Raw genomic sequence first — 24269 nt, 5'->3', positions numbered from 1 at the left:
CAAGTGTCCTGGCCCCCGGCGCGCTCCTCAACCTGGGCGGGCTGACCAGCTCAGCTCTGAAGACTCCCATTACCTCAGTCCCCCTGGGCCCGCTGGCTTCCAGCCCCACCAAATCCTTGGAGGGGAAGGACCCTGGGGTGGCAGAGGGGGAGAAGCAAGAGGGGGGCGACCAGGACAGCCTCTCGGAAAAGGCGGAGCCGGTCGAGGAGGTGGAGGAGGAGGAGGAGGATGTTGAGGAGGAGGAGGAGGAAGAGGAGGAGGAGGAAGAGGAAGAAGACGAGGATGATGAGGGTTGCAAAGGACTGTTTCCAAGTGAATTGGAGGATGAACTGGAGGACCGGCCCCAGGAAGATGCTGGGGCTGTGGCAGGCGGCGGCAGCAGCAGCAGCAAAAAGGACCTTGCTCTCTCAAACCAAAGCATTTCTAACTCTCCCTTAATGCCTAACGTGCTCCAGACCCTGTCGCGGGGCACAGCTTCTACTAGTTCTAATTCTGCTTCTTCCTTTGTCTTTGATGGTGCAAACAGGAGGAATCACTTAAGCTTTAACAATGAGGGCGGCGGAGCCAGCGTGGCAGAGGGCAGCAGGAGGCTGGACTTTATCGATGAAAGTGCCAATAAAGACAATGCCACAGCACCAGAACCAAATGAGAGCGCGGAGGGCGAGGACGGGAGCTACATCTCCCATCACCAGCATGCTGGCCCCCTCTGTGAACTTGGGGGTGGGGAGTGCCCCTCGGGGAGCGGCGTGGAGTGCCCAAAGTGCGACACGGTCCTGGGCTCCTCGCGGTCGCTGGGTGGCCACATGACTATGATGCATTCTCGCAACTCGTGTAAGACACTCAAGTGTCCCAAGTGCAATTGGCACTACAAGTACCAGCAGACGCTTGAGGCGCACATGAAGGAGAAACATCCCGAGCCGGGGGGCTCCTGCGTCTACTGCAAAAGTGGACAGCCACACCCGCGGCTGGCACGGGGTGAGAGCTACACCTGTGGTTACAAGCCCTTCCGCTGCGAGGTCTGTAACTACTCCACTACTACCAAAGGCAACCTCAGTATTCATATGCAGTCCGACAAGCATCTCAACAACATGCAAAACCTGCAGAACGGAGGGGGAGAGCAAGTCTTCAGCCACACCGCCGGGGCGGCCGCGGCGGCGGCGGCAGCTGCGGCGGCCGCGGCTGCCAACATTGGTAGCACCTGTGGGGCCCCCTCCCCCACCAAACCAAAAACCAAACCCACGTGGCGGTGCGAGGTGTGCGACTACGAGACCAACGTGGCTAGGAACCTTCGGATTCACATGACCAGTGAGAAGCACATGCACAACATGATGCTGCTTCAGCAAAACATGTCCCAAATCCAACACAACCGGCACCTGGGCCTGGGCAGCCTGCCGTCCCCCGCCGAGGCCGAGCTCTACCAGTACTACCTGGCGCAGAACATGAACCTTCCCAACCTGAAGATGGACAGCACTTCCTCGGACGCGCAGTTCATGATGGGCGGCTTCCAGCTCGATCCCACCAACCCCATGGCCACGATGGCTCCATCTCTAGGTGAGGCTGAAGGGTTTTGCACTGCGTCCACGTGCGAGGGAGGGGTCGCGTTTGCGTCGCCGCAGAACCCTCGTGCGCAGGCTGGGCGCCGCGTGCCCCATCCCGCCCTTCTGCCTGTGTGACCGCACTGCAGTGAGTTCCCTTTGTGTGGTGGCGGAGGATGGAGGCTGCACAGTGCAGACCTCTCCTGCATCCCCCCAGACCAGCTTTTCTTGTCCTGGGAAAATACATTACTTTTCTGGTACGCCTTCTAAGAGTTTTAGTGGGGAGCTAATAAAGCAGCAGATACGGGTTATTGCAGGCGTGCATTGCATGTTCCTCCTCACTGCAGAAAGCACCCATACTCCAGTGTTTCCAGAGGTTTTTTCTGTGGTTTGGTAAGGAGTGAGTAGGTGGGCTCTGTGAGAGGGTCCGGTCAGCTGCTGGCGCCCTCCGAGGCAGGTGTTGGGCGGGTTTGTTACCGCTGTGTTGCCCTGAGGAGCAGAGGACAGGTTCTGCGAGTCGTGATGAAGCTGGTGCAGGGAGTGGTGTTCCTCTGAGGAAACCGTTCCCCTGGTGCCAGCTTGAGATACAAGATTCGAGGCTTGACCAGATAGGAAGTATTAAACTGGAGGGGAATGGCTAGAGAGGGAAGATTATTTCTCTCACCAGATGACAACACTTAAAAATGAGCTACCAAATGCACTTCTCCTGACAGTGAGCATTTGTCATATTCACACTGGAACTGCGTTTGGTACGGGGGGGGGGGCACACCCTCTCCCCATGCAATTTAGCCCAAGAATTGGAATTACCTTGGGGGTGGGGGTCAGGTCCTGTTACGTTCCCCCCCGTGTGCTTCCGTGGCCCCGGGCCGGGCGCAGCCGCCGGCATCGTGCGTGTTGGAGCTGGGGCAGAAGGGACCCCCCGCGCCGGGCAGGCCAGGCACTCGCTGGAATTGCTCTGTGCTCCACATTGGTTTGCTGCTGCTGAGCATTTTTCACAGTACCTTGAGAAAGTGTGTGAAAAGAAATGTGCCACCTGCTTTCCTCGGAACTAATTTCTCAGCGCTGCACTCTGCCCTCCCTCACCTTGTCCATCCATCGATGCTGTTACTGCTGATGCACTCCGTTCCTGGTTCGTTGCTCTCATGCATGTTCTCCTTTCCTTCAGCTATTCATAGTGCAGTTTATTATTAGTCCAGAAGGACATGAAAGTCATATGAGAGAACAACACCACAAGATGCTAAAAAAATGAAAATGGAGGAACTCAAGTGTCTATAAATTAATTATCTTCCCCCCCTCCCCCGGTGTCCCAGCTCGCATCTTTGGGAGGTCAAGGTCACAACTTCTCTAGTGTATTTTCAATAGCTCCAGGTTGCTGACAGACGTAAGACAGTTGTCTGTGGTACAGCTTGTGGTGCGTGGAGCTGGTGTGTCTGTGGTGAGTGTCTCGGTCGGCGCGTGCCCTTTTGCAGCTCGTGCCCCTCCTTGCCGAAGCGCAGGGCAGCTGGCAGTGAGAAGTTGGGAATATTTTAACTGAAGCCTCCTAAAGTGCGTGACAGGGCCCTGAATGTGTGTGAGCTTGCCTGGAGAGTGATTTGTGAATTGTGCACTTGATGGTTGCAAATCTCAAGCTGAGGATTACGGAGGGAGGCCCTTCCCATGTCAATAAGCACTTGACACGAGCTCAGCTCATTACACTCATGTACACACACTGTGAACTTTGCTGGAAGTGAAGCAGATTTTTCCCATTTTTATACTTCAGTCCAAAACTGGATTTGAGTAGAATATTACTAATTCAGAAGAGTTAGCTTTTTGTTTTTTACTGCGTGGTGTGTTCAGCAGAGACTGGTTTAAGGAGAGGATTTAAGGATATATCCTAAAAGGGGTGCTTAGAATAATCACCACGATCGGGAGATACGGACCACCGAAGGCAAGTGATGGGCTCCCTGCTCAGCACCTCTTTAGGGAGCAGGTGAGCAGGAGTAGCTGTATGGAGGGGGTCACTGCCGTGGCAGTCCCGGAGGGAGTGGATCAAGAAAAAAGATCAACTGCTTTGATGGGGAGACAGGTTCCTGGCAGTGCGTGCAGGTGGGACTTGGCCCCTCCAACCAGTTCTTTGTGGAAGCATGAGGTCTCCTTGCTGAAAATGAGGTGCTGTTCCTCTAACAAACTCAGCATTCGGGTTGTCTCGTAGGCTGTAGTTCATCCTGCTCAGGGCTGCGGTGACCATCGTGGTATTGCATTTCTGCAGGGAAGACAGTGGCACATACGCTGCCCAGAGCTGAGGTCTGCACTGACAGTGGTTATGTGCTTTCACAAAGGTCAGTACGGCTCTGCCTGAACTTTGAGTGTCCTCCCAGTGTTGGCTGCTGCTCAGCAAATGGATTGAAACGTAAGAAACTGAAAGTTAAGGAAATAAAGTCTCTCTTTGATTGACTCAGTAGCTGTTGACCTGAGAGTTCCTTTAATAAGATTGTTAAGCTGCGTTCTGACGTAAGATCAAGGTAAAATACAAAAAAAGCTGCAGGAGGAGCTTAAATGTCTTAAAAATGGAAAAGGAGAGCGAGGTGGAGCAAAGGTCCTTGGAAGAGGTTGGTTGGTCTCTGTGCTTTCACATAAAAAGTTAATGTTAGAGAAGGAAAGTGTCTCTGTCCGCATCTTCAGTGTTCTGGTGTAAATAAGAGCTTGGTGCATTCATTTACTGCACGTGAGTAGAGTTCAGCTCTTGGTTTGAGGAGCAGACCTGACACTTAGAGACAGTAAGTGTCCTGCTGGCTTTCCTTGGTGCTCTTGCACTCCCATTATTCATAGTGGTTGTTTTTTCCTTGGGCAGACAAAGTGAAGTGTCTGTCAACAGTGGTTTTAGCAGACTGTCTGCGGTGAGCTCTCGGACAAGAGATGAGATCTCATAGTGCAGGAGTGGCATTTTTTAGATCATTTTTTTGTACTTGCCACACTCTGCAGTTCCCCACTTCTGACGGCAGTGCAGTGACCAACTGTGATACTTCCATCACTCGGTCTTGTGGCTGTCGACTTCTTTTTAGTTTGGCAGGGGCAGTGCTCAGGTACTGCATGAGGTAACATTTCTTGCTTCTCCAGGTAGGCCAGAAAAACCAGGATAATGTTACGCTGTTCTTGAAACGTCCACGGAGACTGTCAGTGCAGTACTAAGGAATTCTCCATCCTCTCAAGCTTGTCGAGTTTTGCTTGCCCTCTCATGGGGTGTTTGTCCTTCGGCAGCGGGTAGCAAGGGCTGCTGCGGGCCTTTCCCAGCCTTACACGCTGGCTGCAATTTGCTGGTTTTCCTTTAGACGTGGTCCTGCCCAGCAGCGCAGAGGAACAGCGCAGGGGCAGCCGTGCTTGGCTTTTGCTGTGTGTTTGGTGGGTGCAAGAGTTGCACGGAGAGCAGCGTGTGCTCTGCTCCGTGCTTCTCTTCAGGCAAGTAAAGAATTCAGCTTTTCTGACCTCTTTCTCCCCTTTTTCCTTTGTGCAGTGGGTGGAGAGATCCCTCTGGACATGCGGTTAGGCGGTGGACAGCTGGTGTCTGAGGAGCTAATGAACTTGGGTGAGAGCTTCACGCAGACAAACGACCCATCGCTGAAGCTCTTCCAGTGCGCTGTGTGCAACAAGTTCACTACAGATAATCTGGACATGCTGGGCCTCCACATGAACGTGGAGCGCAGCCTCCCCGAGGACGAGTGGAAGGCGGTGATGGGGGACTCGTACCAGTGCAAGTTGTGCCGCTACAACACGCAGCTCAAGGCAAACTTCCAACTCCACTGTAAGACGGACAAGCACGTGCAGAAATACCAGCTGGTAGCGCATATCAAGGAGGGTGGGAAGGCCAACGAGTGGCGGCTGAAGTGCGTGGCCATTGGGAATCCGGTACATCTGAAGTGCAACGCTTGCGACTACTATACCAACAGTCTAGAGAAGCTGCGTCTTCACACAGTGAACTCGAGGCACGAGGCCAGCCTGAAGCTCTATAAGGTAAGGGTTGGCTTTTTGCTTCATTGCCCAAGTGCTGGAACAAAGGAAAATCTGTTTTGAACCGCAGTGGATGGTGGTGATGGCTTGGAGACGAGCGCTCGGGTGTCTGCAGCGGGACCCGGCCTCGCTGGTGCGGGGCAGCTCTTGGACCTGCCTCCTGGGGCGTGCGGGGCGCTGGCTGCTCGCGTCAGGGGGCTCCAGCGGGGGCTGCTGGGTCTTCTGCACAAAAATCCGGCAGTCGCTGTTGAGAACATTGTGTGAGGCGGTATGTGCCCCGCGCCGGTTGGCTCTCTTCTCTCAGGTGCTTTGTTAACCCGTGCGAGGTTCTCCCCGAGCACCGCAGGCTTTGGCTCTTGGCAGAAGCGTGTTTGTTCCTCCCGGCCTCGAGGCTTCTGGGGGTGGAGGAGGAGGGCAGCGCTCGGCCTGCCCGGCTGCTCTGTGCACCTGGCCGGGGGGGCTGTGGGCAGGGGGGGCTGTGGGCAGAGCGCTGCTGGATTGGGGAGCAGACAGGGCAAGGAGCCATGTCCGCCTGCAGCACCGCCCGCGCGGTGTGTGGAGGCACTGCGGGTTCTCCTCCACTGCGGTATTTGCCCTATGGCTGCCACCACGTTTTCTTCACTTTTATTTTCTTTCTCATTTTGTGTCTCCTTTATAACTGTCTTCTCTTCCCTGACTTGTTTCTCTCGTTCACAACCCCCTCCCCTCGCTGGCCTGAACCCTGTGGGCTGTAACCCAAGAGGAGCTCCGGATACAGTAAATAGTCCTTTCACTCGTGCAGCAGAATTGCTCCAGACGTTTCTATTGATTTTCACTGGACTTAAAGCTTCACCTTTTTCTCTAATCATCCCATAATGGCTTTAGTATGAACAATCAGGTACGAATTGCCATAAATCTAAGCAGCCGCATACCTTCCCTTCACACGTGCTATCCCACTCATTGTCTTCTCATTTCTCTCCGGTTTTTTATATTCTTTCTGTCCTCTTCCTTTTCTTTCTGCTCTCCCCCAAATGTGGTGAGATTTTTTTATATATAAGTATATATACATGCAGACTGTATTTTGTGCTTCTTAATTATTTCTTTGAATATTTTTCTTTATGTAATGGGAATTTGAAACTTGACATTGAACTGTACCGCAGCCCACCCATGCCATGGTGCAGCTACACTAGATTTCAAAACTCTTGGGTTTTCCCTAGAAATGAGCAATTCCAGAAAATTCAGAGAGGAAAGAGACAAATAGGAGCATCATAGGTGGTTTGCCTTGAACTGTGGTTGTTGGGCCTGCCTGGAGTTGGTGGGGAGCTGCTCAGAGGAGGAATATGCTGCTGCTGAGCTCACGGTTGAGGCCGAGACTGCCGTGGGGAGGATTGCTGGTACCGCCATCAGCTGGGAGCCAGCACTGCAGTCCGGCTCTAAAAACGGTCAGGTCTATGCATATGCCTCTCCTCTCAGATGTGCAGAAGACCTGAGAGAGTAAAATCAGCTTGGAAACTGGGGGCGGGAGAGTCCCAGTGAGACTTTAAAAAAACAGCTGAGTAATTCCTCTGTCTGTGGAATTCAGTTCGGGGTACAGAAGAGTTGTTTGAAAGCTCTATTATGAGTTTTAACACATAATATTGTTCTCTTACATATACATGGCAAAAGTTTAAAAATTTTTTATCTAGACCATCTGCAGTGGGGAAGAAGCAATCACAGCACCAGAATTCTGTCACTTGGAGGTGGGGGGAGAAGGAAGAAAAAACCCCACCAAAGTCAGACTGGGAGGCAGCTGTAGATGCTTGTAATAAAGATTCCTGAAATGCTTTCCGCAGACAGGCGAAGAGGAATTGTCAGTTTTCAGGTTCCTAAGAGGCCTGGGCAGTTCTCAGAGCTGTTACAGCCCCGCGCCGCGTTTGGTGTGAAAGCAGTGAAACGCGGGGCGGGCAATAACCCGCTCCAGCGCGGTGAAGCCTGTCCCGGCCCACGTTAGCTCGGTGGTACGTGGGCCTGGGTGAAGTCTGCAGCAGGGCACAGCGGGTTCACGGCCTCTCGCTCCAGCAGATGTTTGGCTTCATGGAAAAACGTGTCTACGGAGCGAGCAAGCGGCGGTGCAATTCTTCCAGTCTGCAGGGCGGTTGTAATGCCACGTCTCTCTTGATAGCTGAAAAGATGCAGCGGGAGTGGGGGTAGTTCACAGAATGGTTTCTCTTCTCTCAGGCCTTGGTGTGGTCTGCAGTAAATTGAGATTGATTGGATGTTATTTTTCCTCTTGCTAATGTAATCCATTAGCCTGGCACATGCATAATCAGTTTAGAGCACAGTTAACTGGATGTAATCGAGTTCTTCCCTGCCTGCTGGAGAAAATCCTCTCCAGATGCTGCTGGGTGAGAGCACATACTAGGCTTATCACACACAATCCTCCTTATTCTGCTTTTTTGCCATTTTTCTCTTAAATCACATGTTATTGGCTGCTTGCATTGCCCAAGAGCCACTTCTGTTAGTGCTACTTGCTGCCAAAAAATGTGATCAGGAGACACTTTCAGTCCATAGTCTGGTGAACCTTTTAGTCTTCGCCTGCAATGCTTCCAGTGCTGGAGGAGAAGGTCTGGTCTTCTGCTGCCATCTTCGTCCTGCACGTTGCAATAGCTGGGATCAGACCTCCCCCTGTCAGCCGGGGGGCAGGGATGCCGCAGTGGGGTCCCTGCTTACCACAACAAACTGGAAGGGTCTGGTAGTCTTAATTTGTTCTTGTCTTCTCCCTGAATCCCTCCTGTCCCCCTAAAATCCTCTGACTAAACTGGAGTCTTGCTGTTAATCCTGCGCTTGCTGGGGCAGCACGGTCAGTACTTGTGCCTCTCACCGTGACTCCTTACCTCCTTGGTGCAGTTGGTGGGGTTTATGTTCCGAGAAGCTACCTGGAAAGCAAAGGTACCTCTGTAAATGCGTGTGCTTGAATTTTTGAGGTGAGTGTGCTGGCTTGAGGCAGATGAGGGGTGTGAAGACCCTTCATCTCCTGGCTAGGACAGCCTGATGCATAGAGGGGCCGGGGTGGGGTTACACCGGTGGTGGTAAGCGGAGAGGCAGAGGCTCTGCAAACAGAAGCCAAGTCTTGTCTCCTCGTGACTGCAGAGACTAGACCAGACTCGAAGCAGAGCAGTGTTCCCCACATCTGGAAGAGGTCGGGCACAAGTTCCCGGCATCTATTGCACAGGTGGAATTTCCAGAAGGAATTAATCTGCTCGAGCAAGAGCCAAGTTTGGACGTTTCCTACAACTTCCTGAAAATCTGCAGTTCAAAACCTGCAACTCAGAAGAAGTTTAAACAAAGAACTACTGAAGAAACTCATTTGGCAGTCTGGCCAGCGATGTGTGCATTCAATGAGTGCATTCAGTGTCTTCCTTTTCAGGCTTTCCAAGTGCTGAGTTAACTTTTTTAGGGAATAGGGAGTCTGGAGGAGAGGGTTTGGGTTACATGATGCCCTGCATAGAGGTTCTTTGTTAACTAGGAGATGCAGAGCGTGCAGGAAAACAGCTCCTTAATAGCAGTTCTCGGGATAGTAGTGGTGATGAAACTCTTGGATCTGTGCTGACCTGGAAAGACATGACCTGTGAAAAGGAAAAGTGGGGGTGCAGGTGCAGCCCCAGCAGGAGGTGGGGGGAGTTCCCAGCTCCGCGGCGGAGCGTGGCGTCTCGCCGGGGCCTCGGGGCCGCGCAGGGTGACGCAGCGGGCGGTGCAGCTGCGGTGGGGTGCGGGAGCCCCGCTGCACCGTTCGGCCAAGTGCAAGACTCCAAACAGGCTGAACCCAAAGCCGGCGTTCTGTGTGTTCATCCGAGCTGTGGTGGGGCTGTTGGTCTTCAGTGAAGTTACTGATCAAAGAGAGTTGAGAAGGCGGGCGGAAGGAAGCTGACCCCAAGGACGCTGCAGTGTGAGGGTGCAGGACCTGTGGCGCTGGCAGAGGAGCTGGGGTGACAGTGGGCATTAACTCGACTCCAGGGAAATGCCGTAGAATCCCCAGCGGTGACTGACATCACACAGTCAGAAGCGTGTGCAGGGTATCACCTGCTGCTGGAGCAGGACCGTGGCTGCGACCCGCCGGGGGGAATTCGAGAGCCTGCGGTGTAGGAGGGGCAGTAGGAGACAGTTCTTCACCACTCCGCAGATGGATGCAGCATCACGGCAGCGTGTGACGCAGTGACTAAACTTCTAAATGCTCAGAGTGTCAACTTGAAGAAACTTGTTGGAAAATCCCAAAAAGGTTTTAATCCCAGATGATGCGTGGAATATGGTACGAGGTGTAGTTACTGAATGATAATGATAATGCATTCAAATTCAATATCCTTCCATAATAGAAACAGACAAAAAGAGCATTTATCATAATAGTATCTAGCTTTGAAGTTAAAACTATATGAGAATGGGTGAGCTACTGTCAGAGAAATTAAAAGGGTGTGATGTGTGCAGGTCACACAGGATTTACGTAAAATCACATTAGGTGCTTGTGTTAAATGTACACTGCCACGAGAAAAAGCTGAAAACGGAGTGGGGGAGAAACCTGCCAAAGCCCACAGAAAGTCCAACATGATTAAATAGGAAAGTGTTTCCAAGGGAGGTAGAAGAGGGAAGAGAGAAGAAGGGCCGCGGTGTGGGGACAGGAAGGAGAAGCGAATTCTTCTCACTCGTGTTTCAGAGAAGAATTGAAGGGTGCCTCTTTACGTCGGGTGAATCCAAGAGGTGGTCTCAGACGGAGGTACCAGGGAAGGAAGAGCTGCTGGGGTTGCCAGGGCTCTTCACTGGAGTCCTGCAGGAACCTGCGCACGAAATGGCAGACTCCTGGCGCTGTGGTGTGTGCCAGGAACTACAGAGCATTGTCAGCAAATTGATAGAAAGTGTAATAAGAAGAGTCCTAGTAGGCATGTGGATTAGAAAGGGGGAAAAGCAGACTTTTGGAAGAGACGGTTCTCCTGGCACTGCCAGTTACTTGAAGGAGCTGGCCAGCCTCCAGGCAGGGCAGGGGTTGTTCATACAGGCAGTGGGCTTCCCAGAGTCTTTGTCAGGATTCTTAGTGAGCAGCTCTTAAGCAAAGATGTGGTTATTGTCACTGTGGGAAGAGGTCTGTGAATTGATAGCAAGGTGAAGGATGAAAATAAAAAGTAAAATAAAAACTAACTTTAACAATGGAGAAAAAAGATTAGAAAGATACGTGGTTTTTGCTGTGTTCCTAAGTGATCCAAAAATGGAGCAAAAAGCAAGCTTGAAAATCTGCTCTAAGGTAAAAATATGTAGACCACTTAGATGTAAAGCTGGATGACAGTTGCAGAAGAACTTTACAACACTAAGTGCTTTCACAGGAAATGATAGATGAAATCTGGTGTCACGGAGTGTTAGAGGAATGGAGGGCAGACAGCCCTAATGTGGATGTGTAGGCTTCTCTCCTCACTCCCCCTGTCATGCAAAAAAAAAAAAAAAAAAAAAAAAAAAAAAGTTCTTCCTGAAAGCGAGCTGTGGAATCATTCCTGATCTCTTTGAAAGCATTAACTCAGGGATCAGTGGCATGCAGAAAGGGAAGTGTAAAACATGGGAACTGTGTAAATCCTGATTTGGCTGGTCGTTGAATACTGTGTTCAATTTAGCTCATTTTAGAAAGGATTAAAAAGAACTAGAAGCAGCCCAGTGAAAGTGTCAGGGGTGATTGACTGGAATGACTTGTGTGAAGACAATAAATAGACCTTGGAGTTAGCTTGAATCCAGAATGGAGCAGAGGAGGTGAATAGGCAGCAGTTGCTCATCTTTTCCTCCTAGCACAAAAAATAAGGAGCATCTGGTACAATTAGCAACAGGTTTAAAATGGAAAAAGCACACTTTTCCGTACAGCGTATCGTTTGTCTGTGAATCGCATTGCTTGGAGCGTGGACTGGAGGAGGAGCGGGGCAGATGGGTGGGGAGCTGGCACACCAGTGCTCACGGGATGGTCCCAGAGACACGAGCTCCAGCTCAGGGAGTTCTCAGCTGGTGCCTGGAAGCTCGGATGATGGGCTAGAAGAGGGTTGGTTTAGATCTGGCCTGGTTCCTTGCGCAAATTTCGCTGCTAGTTGCAATTGCTCGTTTATTGGTCTGGTTACTGTTCCTTTTTGGACTGGTGTGAGTTAAGTGTGCCATAATTCTGCAGTAGGGTAGAGCTGAGAGTCATCTCATCCCACCGCTTGGCTGGCAGTAGATGTTTCCTGTAGGACTCCACCGTATAAAAGCTCGATGTTTCATCAGGTCAAGAGTTTCAAAGAAATATCTTGGGTTTTCAAGCTTTAAAAAGAAAAAAACAGAAAATACATGGCATCAGTGAGAAGCAAATAAAATAAGTTCTTGGCTTTTGGCTCCAAGATACAGGAGACAAAAGTAGAAAGTTTTTTGATTTTTCTCTCCTCAGCGCATTTTAATCAGCGTACCAGGAGCTTGGCAGCCTCCCTGCGTGGTCCATCCTTCGGCAGCTGCTGGTGTAGACTCTGCCTTGTCGCGCCCGGACGGCAGAAAGCTCTGCCCCGGCCGTGGCTGGCGAGTGCTGGCTCGGGAGCAGCCCCGGGGGCCGGCCGGCACCAGCCTCGGGCCCGGCGGGTGCAAGACCCCGGCTCAGCGCTGCCCCAGCTGCGAGCAGCAGCTGTGATTCGGCTTTGAAATACCCAAATGGTTTAGCGTAGGCAAGAGGAAACATGTTTGGGTTTTGATTTTTATCAAAAACTTCCTTCCATCTCTGCCTTTTAAGGTTCTTAGGGTAAAGTTGCCCACAAAGAGGCTGTCGTGCTTGTTACAGAGGATTTAGAGCTGCATTAACCTTTGATTTACTCGCTGTGTGCCTTCTGTGTGTTTTGGGTTTATTTTTGCAAGTTTATCTTTTGAACTACAGATGCACCATCAGATCTCTGAATTACACTCATCAGTAGCATGAATTGTGCCAGAAGCCTGTTTAAATTACAGAGTATAAGGGACTTCTAGCTGATTTCCTACAAGTTAAGATTCCAACAGCAGCTTCACAAACGAATACCCATTTAAGTCTTCCCACAAAGTTGTTTTTAAAGCTGGTCTCCAAAACCTTTCATTCAAATCTGCCATCCTCTAGTCTTGGATAAACTCATAATGAAAGATGAATATGAACTTGAGGTGGTTCTGAGGACTAGAGCAAGCTTAAATGTAGAATGAACTTTGAGCCTTGCTGAGCCCGCGGCCGGAGGAACTCTGAGAGCTGCGCCCAGCTCTGCCCGCGCCGTGGCTCCGCGGCGGGAGGGCTCCGGGCTGGACCCCGTGCCTGGCGGCGGGGGACCGGCCGGGCCAGCCCCGGCAGCACCTCTGGGGAGCTCTCTGCCTCCTTCCGGGCTTGGAGGAGTTCAAACAGTACTTTGCTTCTCTGCAGAGCTGTTTTCCGCAGTACAGCCAACTCCAGGAGGAGCGAACCCCTACGATCTGGTTCTACTTTCGTGTCCTGTTGGGATTGCCAAGTATTTTAATACAAAAACCACTCACGATCCGTATAACCCTTTCAGCATCCTCCCTCCTGGGACTGCACGCTTCTCTGAGTGACAAGTTGCTCCATCACATCATCCTGGCATTAAAGTAGGTTTTTACCTTCCTTTAGGTATTTAACGATAAAATACGTTACTACAGGATCACAAAACTTACACTTTCTCTGTGCTGCTGTTTGAAAGGGTTGAAATCGAAACTGTTGAGAATACACAGCACTGCTTGCTGTATGTTTTATTTATGGACTTCAGTCACTTAGATTTTTCTTCCAACAGTTTTCCAGTAAGTCCTGAGCCATGTGCAACCAACAGCTTAGTGAAGAAACCACCCTGTAAAAGCAACTTGAATAACAAATGAGGGAGACTGGAACTGGAACAGGAGCAAGTGATCACCACATCAGGAGCTAGGAGTTAGCCAAAACATATAGCTAAAAGCTGTCCGTCAAACAGGATTTAGAATTCAAAATATTTGTGAGAATGGGTTAAAATAACCAACCAAACAAACAAAACCCAAGGAAAAAAGCAAACAACCGAGCAAACACCTTGACAAGCTTTTATCCTAATCTGCATAAATTGACAGTTTTTCACAGCTTCTGTAGCAGGCACTTGTGAACTGCAGATGGCTGCTGGGGCTCGGTTTCCCTCCGGGTCACCAAGATGTGTGGGCTGGGGGGAGAGGCTGCGTGGGGGAGCGAGGAGGCTCTCGCAGAGCTGCCCTGGGCCGGGCTCTTCTCTCACGAGATGTCATCGTTCTGATGAGGCGGTTGATGCTGGTTTTGTCTCTGTTTATGGTTCTTTTTTTTTCAATCCCCAAAATTTTGGAACATGTGGATGAATATTTAAATTTCAAAGCTGGAGCTTTTCCCGTTTCAGACGATGCTTGTGAGGGTGAGGGCCGGTGGCTGTGGTCATTGCTCTGATGTTGGCAGAAGCTCCAGCAGACCTTGCTGTGGTGGTGTAAGTTGTTGGGGACCTGCTGTCCCTCCTGTCTGATGTGGGAGGTTACTGCTCCGCAGCGGAGAGCAGGGAGGGAGGATGTGTGCCAGGGATGCTGGTCTGGATCCGAAAGACCTGCATTTTTTTTCCGGGTGATCAGCCACGTGAGCACAGGCTGGCACAGAAGTGTGTGTCCACTTACTCTCCCGCCTGCACATCCCACGCTGCGCCGGGGAGCTCCAGCCAGGAGAGCTGAAAGGAGGTTTATCTGTTTGTCGGGGTCTTGTCCTGGTGTTCCTGCAGACACCCAACACCTGTAGCTGAAGACAAGTGGGTTGGACTGGAGCAAGCCTGGGTGTGGGAGTGCTGGAGCGCGCAGGCAGAGGAGGTGGGGGGACCCTTTTGTACAAGGCTGAAGCTGGCGAGCGGAGCTGCAGCGTGGGGCTGGCCAGCCCCTGCTTGCTGGTGTCCGCTGCAGCCTGCGCTCGAGCAGTTCCCCCCCCCCGCAATGATCCTGGGCTCCACCTGGGCCATGGCATTTCTCGTTGGGCAGCGTGCCTCTGAGACCTGGGAAATGCTCTTAATCCCCGTTCCTGGTTGGGGTAGGTCAGGCTTTCAGCACCGTGGGTAACAGTCCTGGGCAGGTAAGAGCAGCGCAGCTGCAGGCTGCTGGATGGCGAGCTCACTAAATAATGGATGGCCGTTCACCGACATCCATCTCTGGCAGCGCCTTGATCTGCAAGCTGGGCGGGAGGCCATAAGGTGCTGTCCCCGACCTGTTCCGTGCGACGTGGCGTGGGCTGCTGATTTTCTGTTAGGCTGTGCCAGTGCAACCACGCTGCAAGGGGCTTTGTCATCTTCTCTCCTGAGAGAACTGAGCTATTTCTGAAAAAAACTTTGAAACAATTAAAGCCCCCAGAATTACTGTGGAAGCAGCATGGGAGGTTCTATGTTTGCTATCTCCTAGGAAACTCATTAAATTACAATAAATAATGTATGCATGATACATGACTTAATACCTTAATGTTCTTTTGGTCCTACTTGCCAGTCCTAAAAATCCTGGCCTTGCAGTATAATGGGTGCAGTCAAGTTCTGCAAGTCAAATTAGGCAGTAAGTTACACTTGTGCAACAGGTTCTCGGAAAGTTGTGCCTTTGGGTACAGTTGGACAAGCTCCGGTAAACCTTATTGCAGCTGTTTGAAGATACTTGTCTCCAGGTTACTTTGCCTCTCTGGCAGCGACGGCTGCTGGCGCGGGCGAGCTGCGGGCGCACGAGAGAACCGTCCCGTGCCGTGGCCGGAGCGTGCGGCCGCCTGTGCTGGGCTAGGGGCTGCCAGGGGCACCAGCACCTGGGGGGTGGCCACAGCACGTAACCTGGTAGGTGAATACTTATTTAAAAGGTCAGTGATACCAGTCTGCCCCAAGTGCCTTCCAGGAGTTTGCAGGTGCCGCTGCCAGGACGGGGTAAGGCAGTGCGCTGCGGGGGCAGGAGGAGCAGGCTCCCGCTCCCACGGCTCTGGCAGGGACTTGGCGTGTTCTGTGCAGAGTCAAGAGAACAAGCAGGAATCAGAGTCAGTTGATTTTTCGCAGTGCTGGATCATCATTTTCTAAAACTGCCTTCCCACTGCCATATTTTGAACCCTTCCCGTTGCCACGAGCTGTGAGGAATTAACAGTCTGGAGGTTGTGGCACAATATGGAAAAGCTGCAGGAATCAACGTGCCGTACAAACACTTGCTTAGGTACCGGTTTGATTTATGTTGGGGTTGCCGAACAGCTCCATTGTTACACGGCTTTTTTCCTGACACCAGCAATGAATGCCCTGGTTCCTTCCTCCCCTCTCATTCTGCATTTAGAGCAGGGAGGTGGTTCTCCAAGGAGGTACCTGTATTTGGCCATCAAATCATCAGTGGAGTGCAGTTAATCCTGGGATCCTGGTTTCCTCTTTGTCCTAAGCATCAGCTCAGAATTTTTCTGCCCAGCAGAAGAGGCTGTGGCAGCTCGGGTGGCAGTGCACTCGCTGCCTGCTCGCACGGCTGCTTGAGGCAGCTCCGAGCGCCCTGGTCAGCCTGGGGGCTCGCGGGGTGGGGAGACTGGGGAGCTGGTGCAGGAGGCAGAGGCTGCTCTGATCGAACTGGGGAGAATGTGGAAATCTGAACTGTATCCCTTGCTCTCAGCCTGGTGCAGGCCTGCCCGCGGTTACAGCATTTGCCAGGATTGATGCACGTGACCTGTTCGGGTCTCATCACGTTTATGTGGCGGTTTGGGTCCTCTGACCTGCTGTCATTTATTTCCCTTCAGCTGCCTAATGGCTTCTAGACTTTATTCTTGCCTCTCTTTCTGAACAGGCATTACAGTCCTGTCCCACCCACTCCTCTTTCTCATGCTTGGAGAACGATGGTTACAAAGAAAATCACCTGGGGAAGTTTCAGGCAGCAGTAACAAAGCCTATCTCCACAGAGGGGAGGCTAATTACACAGCTAATTAATCCAACAGATGTCACTTTAAATGCCTGTTTCTTTGTGATTCTGTTGCACACATCATGCTGGTTAAACAGACTTCACAGACCCCGTTCAGAATGCCTGCGCAGGCTGCTGGAAGCTGCCGGCTCAGACCCTGGTGAGTCCTGTTCGCTCCCCGAGGTTGGGATCGAGGAGCCCAGTCTCCAGACAGATCGCCCTCGGACAGAGATGCTGTTTAACAGTTAAGTTGGGTTTAAAAACTAGCAGATGTGAGCATTGAAGTGGTTGTTTACATTCTTGCTCTAAGTACGGAGGCGAGGCAGAGGCGTCGGGGAGAGGAGACCCCGTCCTGCCACACCAGAAGTGCCGCTTGGCGCGAGGAAAAGGGAGTTTGGAAACCTGAGCCGCTGCGCTCGGGTCAGCAGTTCAAACCCAGGGTGGCGGAGGGCCTGCGGCTGCTGCGCTGTCGAGGTGAACGTGGTCCGCCCGGTTCCCGCAGCCAGCACCTCCTGTGCCATCCGGAGGGTCCCCTTGCTCTGGCTCCCCGGGGTAAGAAAAAGTGAGCATTTCTCCAACATCTTGAGCAAGTCTTTGCCCATAAGGGCGGGATGTGTCCTGGTTGCCCCCAGGAGAAGGGAGCGGCTCCTCACCCTCCTGTGGAGCTGGGCCCTTGCTGCTGCGGGTCAGCGGTCACGGCAGATCAGCCCCTGTCCCCCATTTCGCTCTCCTGCTGCCTTTGGCCGCTGGTCGGGGGGATTAGGGGTCCGATGGTGTCAGCTCTGGTGGCTTTATACGTAGGTGCTGCAGTATTTTCTCCCCTTCATGCTCTTGGGCAGGCCGGTAACGTTAAGACAAGGTGCGAACGCCTCGGCAGCGTGTGCGTCCCCTGAGGTAAACCCCGCCGATGTCACACTGCACCCAAGTGTCCCGGTTTGACATTGGGATGCTGAAATGTCCCATTTTCTGGGTGTGTGCTCTGCTGGCCTGGCCTTTTATACCACTTCTGCACTAGCAGAGTCAGAGGGTTCCCTGCTTCTTACTGAGCAGATAGCTTCTGGGGCAGGAGAGGTGCACAACGCTGTCTGCAGCCCGGGCCCGCGGCGCTGAGCTTGCAGGTGGCTGCTGGAACAGGGAGGGCGGCCCCCCGGGCCGGGGGTGTAACGCACAGGGCAGTCCTGAAGACAGGGAATTGAACTGCCCAGGGTGAAAGAAGCAGGAGAGATACAGTCAGGGGGGAAGAGCATCTTTCTTGGGGTCTTAACATTATCAGTAAATCACAGCTGGCGCACTTGATTCAGCGTAATGGATGTGTTCTCATTTCCCACAGCTGATGAGGATTATATCAGCTTGGTTTAACAGTCTCATTTTCTGCTCCCAATGCACACTTGTTTTAATGCGTTTCAGTTAATGAGGTAGAAGAGAGAATGAGGTGTTACTGTTTATGTACAGACAGCAAGTCTGTGCAGAGGACTCTGGAGTCCACGCAGTCCCTTCCCATTGCTCTCAAAGGGACAGCATTAGCTGGCATTTATAGAAAATTTATTGACTGTGGTTTATCCAGGTAAAATTTTTCCCAGTGGTGCACGTTTCTCTCTCGTGCCTTCCTTGCATGCTACAAGACGCGTTGCCAGCAGCCTGTCTGTGGGCAAGGGATGTCAGCGAGCTGAGGTGGCCGATGTCACATCTCGCAACACAACACGATATATTCGATATGGGCAAAGCTGCTGCGATCTACCTGGGGTAAAAAGTTCAGGTGCGCCCTGAAGTAACGTGTGGCTGGGGGACTTTGTTCACCCATCGTTTCGCTGCCGTGGCGTTTGCAGGTCCCGGCGGGGTCAGGGCGGGTGGCGCCAGGGGGTTCGTTAGCCGGGGCCACGGAGCGCCCAGCCCGGTGCCGGGCCTTGGTCAGGTGCGGGCAGGGGACCCGGGGCTGGGCCTTGAGGGCCCGAGCAGGGACTCTGCCTTCCCCGACAGCAGGCTGTCCTTCTGCTGAGGCAAGTCCCTGCTGTGGGGTGGGCTGGAGCTGCGTCCCCCCAGCAGATCCCGCCTTCCCCAGCCCCGCGCCCGCTGGCTGCTCTGAGAAGTGCCTATAAATAGTTAAGGCGGTTATCTAATCCCTGGCCCTTCGCCAGCCGCTGGCATCCCTTGGCTGAGAGCAGCCCCGAAAGGCCCTGCGCGCGGTACCGCGCTGCAAGGTAAAGCTGCTGTTGGTTTAAGCGGGAATTAAACAATTACCGCGTCTTAGTTCTCCCCACCTTGGGTGGATTGACTCTATAAATTGTCAGCCTGTTGACATTTTAATGTGAATTATGTCATATGGTATCCCCTTTGATTTCAACATGCCTCAGTTTGTAAATACACGAGCCTCTCAAAGGGTTGTGGTTAGCGTACACGCAGAGGCCTCGGGGTTTTTGGTGGGGAAGGAGCGCAGCGCTCGTTCGTCTCGGCAGCGAGCGTGCTGGCACGGCGGCCGGAGCTGGAGGCACGTGCGGCACCAGCTGCCTGCGAGACCCCGTGTCTGGGGGGCTGTCGGGCGCTGCGGGTGGGGGCAGCCCGGCGGGGGGTCCCGCAGCATCCTCCAGCCTCCCTCTGTGCAGGACCCTCTGCGCAGGACCCTCTGCACAGGGCTGCTCCCCGCGTCTGCCAGGGCTGGGGGCTGCTCTGCTCCCCGCTGTCGGCGTGTCCAGGCCCGCCGTGGGAAACGGGGCGTCACGGGGGCCGTGCGAAGACTGAGCTCGTGCCAGGGGTTGCTTCTGGGATGCAGGTTGGCTCCTCGGTCAGGGGAGGAAGAGGGTGCTGGTCGGGAAGGAGCTGCACGGTCATGCCAAAAACATTTTGGGAGGTGGATTTAGTGAAAAGGAGCGTGACCGTGGAGGGGGTGGAAGGAAGGGCTTGTGTGGGCGAGGGGGCTAAGACAGGATCACGCCGAACACCCGCATGGCACGGGGCTGTGCCGATGGCTCGTGCTGTGGCAAAGCCCGTGGGTGCCGCCGGGGTCACGCTCCAGGCAGGCAGGGCCTGTCCCCCTGCCCCGGGTCCTCTGGGTGTCCTGGCAGCCCTGTCCCCGCCTGGCTGTCCTCCTGTCCCTCAGCCTGCGCTGCACAAACACCCCGGTCAGCAGGTTCCGGCTTTCTGGATCAGCCACCCTTTCGTTTTTGAAACTGGCTCAGAGTTGTTGGGCTCTTCACGTGTGTGCCAGGGAACGGAGGATCCTTAGGCAGGGAGGCAGAAGAGGGAGGAGCGGCTGGGAGCACTCCTGGGGTGACGCCTCCCTCCCTTCGGGCGTGACTCGCCTCCTCTCCGGCAGGAGCCCCGGGGGTGTCCCGGTTTGGTGGAAGTTGTGACGCCCGCAGCGCTGCTGGGACTGTCAAGTGAGTGCGGGCGCTGCGCTCAGGCGTGTGGTGCTGGGGCCGTGTTCGCGCTTCCCGGCTGCAGAGGGCCCGCACCTGATGGACCCGGCAGCGGTGCCGGGGGAGGAGGCCTCAAGGACGGTTCTGGCTCCTGACCGCCGGCTGCGCGGCAGAAACGGAGCTGGTGCTGATGTGTGCGCCCCGCTGGAAGGCCCTGGGAGGAGACGGGCTGTCCCGGAGCTGGTTCTTAAACCGGCTTTGGCCTGGTGGGAGAGTGTAAAGATTTTGGCGTCCTTCTGTAGATGGGTTTTCGTGTCACGGGGTCTGTGTTAGACAGCTTCTGTCCATCTGCCAGTGCGTGTTTCCCATAGTCCCACAAAGCGGGAACCTTGCTTTTATTGTTTCCACACCTCCTTGGTTTTGACTTACATGGGTTTGCTGGTGTGGGCACTACAATGCCCAGATAGACCCATTAAAATGTCTAACTCTGGGCTGGGCAGGTGGATTAGCAAGACACGAAACCTGCGTCCTGGCCTCTTGATAGCGTACGCTAACCCCGAGCAAGTGTCTTTGCAAAGGAGTTAATCCCACACGGTCACAGAAATGAGAATCGTAGGGCTACTGGAGTATATAGTCACACATGCAATTTCATAAATAGGATTTAGAAATCTGTCATCTCTTCACGTTCCTCTGCTGTGAGTGGACACTGCCCCCAAAAAAGATTTTGCTGCTTCCATTTTATTTCTGAATTGCAGTAGTCAGTAAGTACTCCTAATGCTGATTAGCGCTGCCTTCACAGAATTTATCATCTACCCTGTGTATGTCTCCACAGACTTTACACCGTGGATTGCAGATCCAGAATTGCTAAAACCAGTAAATACTGTGCCTGGCTTTTCCCAGGAGTTTCTGTACCTGTATACAGCAAATACAAGTGGATGCAGATACGCTGGAACAAAGAGAGCGCCAGAGAGCAGAGACATTTATCATCTCAGGTTTTATTCTCTTTGCTTCAGTGTACTTCTGCAAGCTCCGTATCTTCCATGTTTTTAGTCCAGGAGGGAGTAGCTGCAGCTGATACTCAGAGCAGTCCCGGTCTCCTCTACAGAAGTACGATGCAGTTGAATTAGGACTTGGGTATGCACAGGAAATTTTGCACAAACGTTACAGTCGGTGTTACACTTGCACCGGCAGGAAGCACCGTATGGACGCGGGACACTAGAGCTCCGCATCCCGTAGGAACCTGAATGGCTCCAGGCACTGGAACACCCCTCACCCGCTGTGTGCCCGCGGGGCTGGGTGAGCCCTGCGCAGAGCAAGCGGGGGGTCGTCCTGGTTAAAAACCAGGAGGGACCATCACAGTCTGCCCTTAAGAGAAGCTGTGGTGTTGTACCTTGTACTTTGAATTGTGTCTCAAACTTCTGCTTCCAGTTACAAAATCTCATGTTAGAAAGTCCCAGGTACGGAGTAACTTGCTGTATCCTTTTGTTTGAAGAGTTAACTGCTGACCCTGTCCAAAATACATGCACCATTTCTTGTCTGCATCTATTAGCTTCAGGTAATGAGCACTGGATTCGCCTTGTTTTTTCCTAAAGATAAAAGAAACCTTTACTGCAGGAGGTCCCACGTGCAGGTGCCTGCCAGCCATGATGATATTAGTTGTTTAATTTGTTATGGATGTAAAGGAGGTAAATATATTGAACTGAAATCTCACTGTGAGGCTTACTTGACTCGACCCTATACCGAGGCCATAAAGCTAGGAATGATGCAATAAAAGTGTGTGGCTCATTTAACTGGAGACCCGGGTTTCAGCATATCAGGGTGCAAACTGCTAAGGAAAAGAATGGGGGGAAGAAAAGACTGTCACATGGGGGGTTTCTAATGATTTGAAGAACACTTTGGGTTGTTTTATTTTCATCATCAAGACTGGAGCCTGTTGGCTAGTTAAAGGTTTTTAGCTGCAGATTCAGTTTATTTTCAGAGCTGCACAAAGCAGCTCTGTCCTTTGGACAAAGTCCCCACTGGTGTGTGGGGTCTGCAGCCAGCGCGGGGACCAGCACGGAGGAGCGGGCGGGATGCTCTGACCCCAAACCCGGCCTCGGTTCCTGCTCTCTTCGGTGGCTCAGCGACTTTCCTTGGGCTTAAACCGCTGAGGAATGCAGACAGGCAGGTAGGCCAGGCCCAGCAGGCATCTCCGCCGTCCCTTTTGTTTCGGGTTCACTCTCCCGTTCTGGTGGTGCGCAGGCGGTTGTACACCAGTGCCACAGGTCTGTCAGCGTCCCCGGCTCTCCCCGCCTCTGGACAGCTCTGACCACTCGTATTTTTGTGGCATTAAAACGCAGGTGGTTTAGTTTCTGCCCTTCTGGTAAGGACGATGCCTTGTGTGGGTGTCAGCTCATGATGATGGAATGAAAAGCAGAAGATCTACTGCTAGTGCGAACTATTGACCTTTTCCACTGAGACGGTTGGTAAAGTCCGCGTCGAGGGTGGGAGGCTGTGCCAGCCCCGCAGGGTGTCGGGGGGGGCATTGCCTTTACCCTACCAGCGTCTGTTGGGATTATTGCCCCAATTCCTGGCAGTCTTGCAAGTCGGGAGCCTGTTGCAGGTGAAGTTAGAGCAGCAAAGCCAATCCGTCCATAGGCTGCGAGCTGCTTGCAGGATGTGTGTGTGACACGTGAGCCAAACGGTTCTGCTGCTCTAGATTGGTCTGGGTCACTGACGTGTCCTTTCTGGACACCAGGCCTGTGAACGTGTGCTAGGAACCACTGCAAGGGCTGGAGAGATATTCCAGTTAAATTTGGAGGTGGCTTCACCTCACCAAGAATTTGGTGGCTTTTCTGACAGAGCAGTTGCTGAGCGGCGCGGGGCAAGGAGCAGCTGCCTGAATTAATAGACACGATTCTTAAGACACAGTAGTGTCCGTTCAGTTCATGGAAGCCCTCGGGACCATCTTCAACACAGAAAATACCAGACTTCAGGTTGCCTTAATTCAGTCCTTTGTGTGCAGGCATTATTATAGTTTTTAATTATAAATATTTCCATACATATTTTTCCAGTAGGATTCTTGCCTCATTCTGTGAATGAGTAATTATTCCATTTCTTTTTATCTTCCTCTTTCATTACAGTGCCCCAGGCTTTGTCTAATACAATCCAAAGCTTTCACTGAATGAAGAATTATTTATTTTCTCGTGGGCATTTCTGCGGTGCTCTGTGTTCTGTTTGTGTGTGTCACAGACACTTAATGAACTTACCTTCTCGGCACCCACCTGGAATCAGGTGGTGCTCCTGTCCTTGTGCATCAGTACACCCCAACACCAACTGCATCAGAGGTTGCAGCCTCGGCTGGCCAGCTTGGTGTCCAGCTTGGTGTCCAGCTTGGTGTCCGGCCCAGCAGGCAGCACCTCTGCGGAAGGGCTGCTTTGATGGGAGGGCTTCACTGGCTGGGTCTTGCTCTACCGCTTTTCATCTCACCTTTAAGACAAAGAATATTATATATTCCCTCTTTCCATTTCCCTTCTCTGTCGTGCTCATTCATCTACCCTTCCTTTGGTTCTCCCTCCTCCTGTACTGCCTGCTCTTGTCGCCTGCATCCTCGGGCCGTCACAGCTCCGCCACCACCACTGCCGTCCAGCTTACCTCTTGCCGGGGCAGCTCTTGCCGTGACGGGGCCTCGTCTGGGTCCTGGGCTGACACCATAAGCCCGGCTCGGTCAGGAGCGTGGGATGAAGGGAAGGCTGGTGCTGTGTGGGCTGCTGGAGGAGGGAGCAGAGCAGAGCCTGGGGGTGGTCCCCATGACCTGCCTGCTGAGGAGGTGCCACCGTACGCCCCAGCAGGTGGGGTTTGCAAGGGCTGATGGTTTTGTGCCCAGGAGCACGTGTTTCTGTGTCGCAGGGGTGCTCTGGTGAGGCAGGAGGACAGAGTTTGGGCCTTCATGTTGCATGGAGTCCTCTGGTTGATTGGAGGAAAGCGGAAATCATTTCTCACAAATGTTTCTCCGTGAGGGCTGTGGACAAAGGATGAGCTTGGTCTGTTGTTCCTGAATGCATCCTTGTTGGCTTCTGTGAGGGGAGGTTGTATCATCCATCTCTTCGATATTGATATTCTTCGATTTATGGAGAGGATTAAAAAATTGTCTTGTGTATTGTTGTTATTGTATGGTTATCTGTTGGGATTCGATGTGGTACATTGCTGTAGGAAGTTATAAAGAAGCTATATGAAAACAAGGAAATCTTCAGTCTATCATAGCGCTTGTAACTTCTCTAGAGATAGATGAAACAATAAATACTGGGCAAGGGAAGTTAATCTGTGTCTGTAGTATTTTATTAAATAACGTGAACTCAGTGTGGTTTTCTGTGGCCGGTTCAATTTCCCACGCGGGTTTAGGGAGCGTTATTACAGCGGCCCCTCGCGCACGTGTCCCGGGAGCGCTGCCCATGGGGCGGCGGCAGCAGAGCCCTCCTGTCCCGCCGGGTGCTGCCGTGCCGGGGCAGGACCCGCTCCCGCGGCCTTTCCTCGGGCCGGCTCC

The 24269-nt window shown here is 52.7% G+C and overlaps 1 protein-coding gene across 1 annotated transcript in view; it reads left to right on the top strand.

The window, feature by feature from the left end:
* The first annotated feature begins 6 nt into the window (after window positions 1-6).
* Window positions 7-24269, top strand: part of ZFHX3 (zinc finger homeobox 3) — a 192771-nt gene continuing 168508 nt past the window's right edge. The window contains exons 1-2 of the mRNA XM_026857013.1: window positions 7-1551; window positions 5026-5522. Of these exons, the coding sequence (XP_026712814.1) occupies window positions 438-1551; window positions 5026-5522 (1611 nt within the window). The 5' untranslated portion in view covers window positions 7-437. The remainder of the gene's footprint in view (window positions 1552-5025; window positions 5523-24269) is intronic.

Source organism: Athene cunicularia (assembly GCF_003259725.1).
Source record: "Athene cunicularia isolate RWA chromosome 11 unlocalized genomic scaffold, athCun1 chr11_part2, whole genome shotgun sequence".
NCBI classification, from domain to species: Eukaryota; Metazoa; Chordata; class Aves; order Strigiformes; family Strigidae; genus Athene; species Athene cunicularia.
This window is presented reverse-complemented; position numbering and strand designations above follow the sequence as displayed.